General features: G+C 38.2%; 1 protein-coding gene across 2 annotated transcripts in view; it reads left to right on the top strand.

Annotated features, from left to right (window-relative positions):
- The first annotated feature begins 2233 nt into the window (after nt 1-2233).
- The window catches only part of LOC107758601 (ubiquitin-like-conjugating enzyme ATG10), a 23525-nt gene continuing 18810 nt past the window's right edge, over nt 2234-6948 (top strand). Inside the window, exons 1-2 of one of the 2 annotated variants that reach the window (XM_016576369.1) lie at nt 2234-2275; nt 5286-5408. In XM_016576369.1, the coding sequence (XP_016431855.1) occupies nt 2273-2275; nt 5286-5408 (126 nt within the window). In that variant the 5' untranslated portion in view covers nt 2234-2272. Of the gene's footprint in view, nt 2276-3622; nt 3636-5285; nt 5409-6948 lie in introns of those variants that run through there. The other variant, XM_016576370.1, reaches the window with a different exon arrangement.

Raw genomic sequence — 6948 nt, 5'->3', positions numbered from 1 at the left:
ACATCACAATGTTAGTTTAAACATTTAACCTATATAAATGTGCACTATTAGGCGCATATCCAATCGTTTGTGCGGAGAGTGGAAGCTTAAGCACGCTTCAGGACATCAGTTGAAACAAATTAAATAAGGCATAATTTTTGCTCATAAAGGTAAGAATACTCTTATTATTATGTAATCCGTAAAGATGCATTTCTTTCTAAAGGCGCAACCAATGATGAGATGGCGAGTCAGGATCATCAACTTCATAGCACACTGACTCATAAAACACTAGTTTATTAATAAATAATTAAAATATCTCCTTACTATTTTCCCCCAACATAGTCATGATAATTTTTGCGGCAAGCTTAGCCTATTTAGCGCAGTCACGTTGCTGTGCGCCATGGTCACGAAAACTCATCATTTGCATTTGTTTTTAAGCATTGTGGTTTAAAAACAAGTTATTTAAGCCATTGAAACGTAAATAACAGCACTATATGCGTGAGCTGTCTGTTTCTGAGCGTGACTTCTGCAATTGGGTCGGATCGAGGTCGGGTCATATTCACACCTTAAGTGAACCATACCAGAGTTCGTTTGGAAGCGGGCCGAGACCTGTGTCAGCAGGCTTTCACCCAGGTAAAGGCTGCTCTGTGTGGGGGGCCGCTCTTACACTCTCCTGACTTTTCTCTCCCTTTCTTGTTGCAGACGGACGCATCGGACAGGGGGCTGGGGGCCGTCCTGGCCCAGGAGATAGGGGGTGAGGAACGGCCGGTGCTGTACATTAGTCGAATCTAAGAGAGAGACGATGTACAGCACCATTGAGAAGGAATGCTTGGCCATCCGATGGGCTGTCCTCACCCTCCGCTATTATCTCCTGGGTCGGGAGTTCACCCTCTGTTCGGACCACGCGCCCCTGCAGTGGCTCGAAATAAAAGAGCCACGAGTCTCCAAACCGCCTACCTGAGTCACTTCCTTCTTCCCCTTACGAACTTTGTTACACAGACAAATAATCATATTTTATAATAAGTTTAGGGGGGGCTAGGACAGACAACAACACAACCCTTATGAAAATGAATGATGATTTTACGGGGTGTGTTAGAACGAGCCGTTTTAGGTAGGCGTGGTTGACTCTTAACTTTTATAAAGAATATCTCTTTGGATTTGAGACTTTAGTCTTTGCAACTTTACAGATCTTCTTTATGCACCAAGAGCTTGTAACACTCCAAAGAGAAAGGAAAAATTGAAATCGCATCATATGACCTCTTTAACCAAATTCTGGCTAAATATTTTCAAACAGTAGGTTATATAATATAAATATATATGTTTGAAATTTCAAATAAAGGACATTTTTTAATCAAAATTTATATTTTCATGTTTAGAAACTGGAATATTGGCTTAATGTTCTTATTGCAATCTGGTTGTGTTTACACAAATCTGACATAAGAATATTCTTGTGCTTGTAAACAGTCAATGTGACAGTCAACATCAAATCAAAATGGACTGTTTACTTACCTATTTATTTCCTAATGCACTTTCTTCGTCTTATTGTGGATGATCCATCGATTGCATGATATTGCAAAGAAAATAAAATGTTTGTCTTCATAAACTGATCAAAATACAATACACTTCTACTGAAATAGCATTCCCTTTCCACCTGTGTCAGGTAGGCCACACATGCTATTGGATAATGTTAACCAATAGCGAAATAGCTACTCAGCCATTGGTTGATTTTGGAATACCATACTAGCATACTAACATATGGCAGAAATAATATGAGTAAATATGCAGATCAGCCATTGTTTTACCAAAATTGGGTCCTGGTAACACACTTTTCACCACTCAATCAATTCCCTTCATGCATTTTTCCCCCGTTTCAATCTGGAATACATAAAATTATGGAAGTAAAATGGGTTGAAAATGCTGACTTAATTCTTTTGATCTCGACTAGTTGGTTGGTTAGATCATTCCATACTATACAAGTTTTAAATGTATTTTTTTCATTTATAAAATCATATAAAAGTATAACACATATTTTTCAGATAACAAAAATTCAGTAAAATATTGTAAATAATACAAGTAACCCCCTCTTAAGTCCTAGACCATACTTTTTACTGTCGATCTTTTCGGTTGTGTATATTATTTTGGCGAGTGTTTTAACTGCTCTCTGTCCTCTAATGTCTGCGTTGTGCTTTTCCCCCCGAAAGTGGGCGGCTTGAAACCGCCTGTGCTGAATAACACTGGCTGTTCCGTTTCACCCCCTTCGCGCTCAGGATCCCGGAAGTAGCCGTGTGAGATCATGGTAAGACAGAGCGATAGAGCAGTTTGCGCTGGTGTGGATGTTCTTTCTGACAGCTCCGAGTCATGCAGCAGCAATGTAAAATGTCAGGCAGCCGGCGTTTTAGAAATTACAACAATGTCAAAAAACGTGCAATGCAGTTACCACAGCAACGTTGCTGCTTACTTTATAAATAAGTGCTCTCGAGTGCTGCACGGTTGAAGCGCCACGAGAGCTGATGCTCAAACTGTTGTTCCGTCCTTTATGTTGATCTGCGCTGTGGTATATTCGAGCTCAGCTCCATTAAGACGCCATATAACGCTTTATGTAACGTCAATATCAGTAAAGGGTGCTCCCTGGAAACATGTCTAAGATTCCTGATCTGATTCAGGCTATAAAGTTTCAGGAGGCTGTCGTCGTAACTGAGATGTCAATACAATGAAATATTGATATTTGTAAGTTTAATGTGATTTGTGTCATTTTTAGATGTTAAAATACTTCCTATCAAAATTTAATAACCAGAGATAACTGCATATTAAAATGGATGTTTATATGTAGATCATTCATAGGTTAAATAGTGGAAATACTATAATTTAGTGGCTTTAAGTAGGCTATTAAATTTTTTGTTTGAGTATCCTGACCAGTCCAACACTGACTCAACCAATGGTGTGAGTTTGGGGCGGGACTATCTGTCTGACCAATGGCAGCTGGTGCATGTATGTGGGGGGAAAACCTGTGTGAATACAGTCAGTGTTTCTGAGGGTGCATTTATGCTACACCATTTTCAACTAAAAATAGAAAACTTTTGTTCGTTTTCGCCATTCGTTTACAGAACAACGTCATTTTGGGGGTCTGAAAATGCAAACTTTTGAAAACAACTTTTTGATAACCACAATGTTTATCTCTGTGGCTATGTTCACACTGCAAGCATTAGTGCTCAATTCCGATTTATTGCTCAATATGGCTATTCACATTATAATTTTTAAATGTGGCCAATATCAGATTCCAGTGTGAACGAATGACGGTCCTGAACTGAGCCACATGTGCAAAAGTACAATAACAAGACGGCATGAAGCGTTCTGTCATACTGAATTAAACATAGAAGCCACTGAAGTAAGCGTTTACACGTTCATTTATAAGCGGAAGCCAGCGAATTCATGAGTAGGCGATAAGCAGGACGAAGATGAGGAGAAAGAGCAAGATATTTTTTTTTATATTTGCGGTACAACCCAGTAAGTTTAGCTTGTTTCAGAATCTCTTCTCACCCAATGCACTATACTGGGGCCCTAGGACCCACACAGACTACAGGGTGAGCACCCCCTGCTGGCCTCACTAACACCTGTTCCAACAGCAACCTAGTTTTCTCAGGAGGTCTCCCATCCAGGTACTGACCAGGCTCAACCCTGCTTAGCTTCAGTGGGCATCCAGTCTTGGGCTGCAGGGTGATATGGCTGTGGCAACTGTGGTTAAGATTGTTATGCCAAATTTAAAGGGATAGTTCACCCAAAAATAAAAATTCTGTAATCATTTAATCACCCTGTACAAGTTTCTTTCTTCTGTTGAGCCTAAAAAATATATTTTGAGGAATGTTGGTAACCAAACAGTTGATGATAACCATTAACTTCCATAGTATGGAAAAATACTGTGGAAGTCAATGGCTACCATCAATTGTTTGGTGAATGATAAGTAAATGATGACAGAATTTAAATTTTTGGGTGAAACTATCCCTTTAAGTGTGCAGCTGTGTATTATAAAAACATTAATGTACATGCTATATTCACCATGTTAAATTATAACAAACTAGCAACAACCATAAAAATAATATTTATGCTTTTATTCTTTATTGTCTCTTGACAGTGAAATTGGACGCACAATAATGGTTCTTCACAGTTCGTAATATTTACTAAAACCTTCAAGTCAGCATGAAATGAAAATTCTTAATCTATGTTTTAAAATGCATGTTACAAATTATTTTGTAGACAATTTTTAATTTATAATTTAAAAAAAAATTTGTTTTATTATTTTGACATTGTAATGATTAATCAAAATGTCATAACTGTACCCTTCAGTGAAAATCACAAACTTCTTTCTGATGAAGTTTGCAGGACTTCTCCAATCATTTAGTCCATTATATTCATTCTGTATATTCATCATAATAAATGGAATACACAATCTTTCTGGCAAGTGAAAAAGTTCTGAAAAAATCTATGTTTGCCAAGTAGCATAGCAACTTTTTGAGTTCACAAGTGTGCATGTATCGAGAATGGTTTCAAACGTGGCTCATCCCATCTAAATTCTGATTCAGTAGTACGTACTAATCTTTATTTAAAGAACTGTCCTTTCCCCACGTGTCAGAATTGGACTATAGCTAGACACACAGACACTGCTAATCCATTCAAGAGTGTGCACATTTTGTTTATTGCTTCATACGCTGTAATTAATCATCAATGTTGTGTCCATTTAGTTTGGAGTTGTAGATGCTCACTAAACCGACTGATCAGTGAGAATGCAAATAAATGGGTTTGTTTGATGTTTCTCATTTCTGCTGGTTCATGCAGAGGGGGTGAAAGAGGCATGAGCAGGAAAGGGCCACTTAGCGAATCATCCGTTTCCTCTTGAGTAATTGAAGCCAGAGCCACTGTTGCGATCCAGCAACCTAAAGTTGTGATGGAATTTGTGTTTCGACGATTCCAAATGTGCATGTGGATTTGTTCAGAGATCTTAGTCAACAACAGAGCTGTCCCAATTTGCTTCCTTAATACAGATTCCTGGTGTAATTGTGCATGTTTAATTTGCATGTTATTCCAGTGATTGTGCCTTCATGGTGCAATCAACTCTTGATGGAAAAAATCACGTTATCTTATCTCATATTTTATCTTACCCGGAAAACACATTACAGAAGTAAAATGGGTTGGGAATGGTGTTTCATGTTGACTTTACAATGTTCACGTCAACAGTGATGTTTGTTTTGAAGCATGATGTTGAAGTGATCTTCAGTTATTAGCCATTTAAATGTGCTTAATCTTACCCTCAGATGGCAGCTGAGAGAAACCCTGCGTCATGTTACCTGGATGAAAGGACCTTCCGGCTTTGCTGTCAGCTCTTTCTCCAACACTCTGAGACCATCCAGGATGGCTGGAGCTTGGAGCAGATCAAGGTGAAGTGAATGTTTGAGTAACGCCACAAAGTCTGGGCCTACTTGTTCTCCTTAGAAGATCATTATGAAAGAACGAACTTTAAGTGTGAATCTCACAAAACATGTCAAGAAAGAAAGAGTTTTAATGAAGGAAATTAAGCCTATTTTTGAAGATATTTGGTATTTTGACATTCATTTAAAGGCAGGGTATGTGATTTTTCAAAAACACTTTAGAAAACTGATTTGGGCCGAATCGCAAAACAAACTTGTAGCCAATCAGCAATAAGGGGCGTGTCTACTCGTGATGTGGAGGAGAGCGCGTTCAGTGCATGGGACGGACATTAGCCGAGCCGAGCGACAGAAAGATAGAGATGGCGGATAAAAAAACAAAAGAGGAAAACGTCTGCGGAAAGATAAGGCATTTCACAGAACTAATCGTTGCCTGGGTTGCGTACGTATATGTGGGGCGGAGCTATCAAAATAGGGGCAAGACCCTTTTGGGGTAGGGGCGTGTTTGTTTTGGTGATTTCAAATATCAACATTGGCTACCAGAAATCACTTACTCTGCCTTTAATGACAATGACATTCCCTCCTAAAATTCTCCCTACCTTTTAGGTTCTTACTGCAGTAATGTTTAAAATGACTAATACAACTTTGTTTACGTTACATTTATGTGTTTAGCAGATGCTTTATCCAGAGTGAATTGAGGAACATAAAAATAGGCTTTGTTTAAAGGAATAGTTCACCCAAAAATGTAAATTGGCTGAAAATGTACTCACCCTCAGCCCATCCAAGATGTAGATGAGTTTGTTTCTTCATCAGAACAGATTTAGAGAAATGTAGCATTACATCACTCGCTCACCAACGGATCCTCTGCAGTGAATGGGTGCCGTCAGAATGAGAGTCCAAACAGCTGATAAAAACATCACAATAATCCACAAGTAATCCACACCACTCCAGTCCATCAATTAATGTCTTATGAAGTGAAAAGCTGTATGTTCGTAAGAAACAAATTCATCTTTAAGTAATTTTAACTGTAAAACTTTGCTTCTGACAAAATATGTCCATAATTCATAATAACTCTTCCTCCAGTGAAAAAGTCCATCGCCTGTTGTTCTCTCACATCAAAATTCATCGACTTATTTGTTTAGAACTGTTTTGGACTGTTTTTGCATATAAACAGTGCTTGATCTGTGCATATTTCTCTACTGATTCAGAAAAAAGAAAAAAGGACTTTTTCACTGGAGAAAGCAATATTATGGACAGAGAACTCATAACTCATATTTTAGTTGAAAGCTAGTTAGTGGTGGATTTCTTATTTCTTGCAAACACATCTTTTCGCTGCTAAAGATATTAATTGATGGTCTGGAGTAGGCATGGGCCGGTATGAGATTTTGACGGTATGATAACCTTAAGCAAAAATATCACGGTATTGTCGTTACAGCTCTAAAATGTGTTCTTTTTAAATGACTGGGTAAAAAAAACAAAACGTTTTTCCGCTGAACACAATATATTTTGTTTTTGAGCAACCTACAGAATATTAGGAACAGTAGAATTTGTT

The sequence above is a fragment of the Sinocyclocheilus rhinocerous genome, unplaced genomic scaffold (assembly GCF_001515625.1).
Source record: "Sinocyclocheilus rhinocerous isolate Xijiao unplaced genomic scaffold, SAMN03320098_v1.1 scaffold623, whole genome shotgun sequence".
Taxonomy (NCBI): Eukaryota; Metazoa; Chordata; class Actinopteri; order Cypriniformes; family Cyprinidae; genus Sinocyclocheilus; species Sinocyclocheilus rhinocerous.
This window is presented reverse-complemented; position numbering and strand designations above follow the sequence as displayed.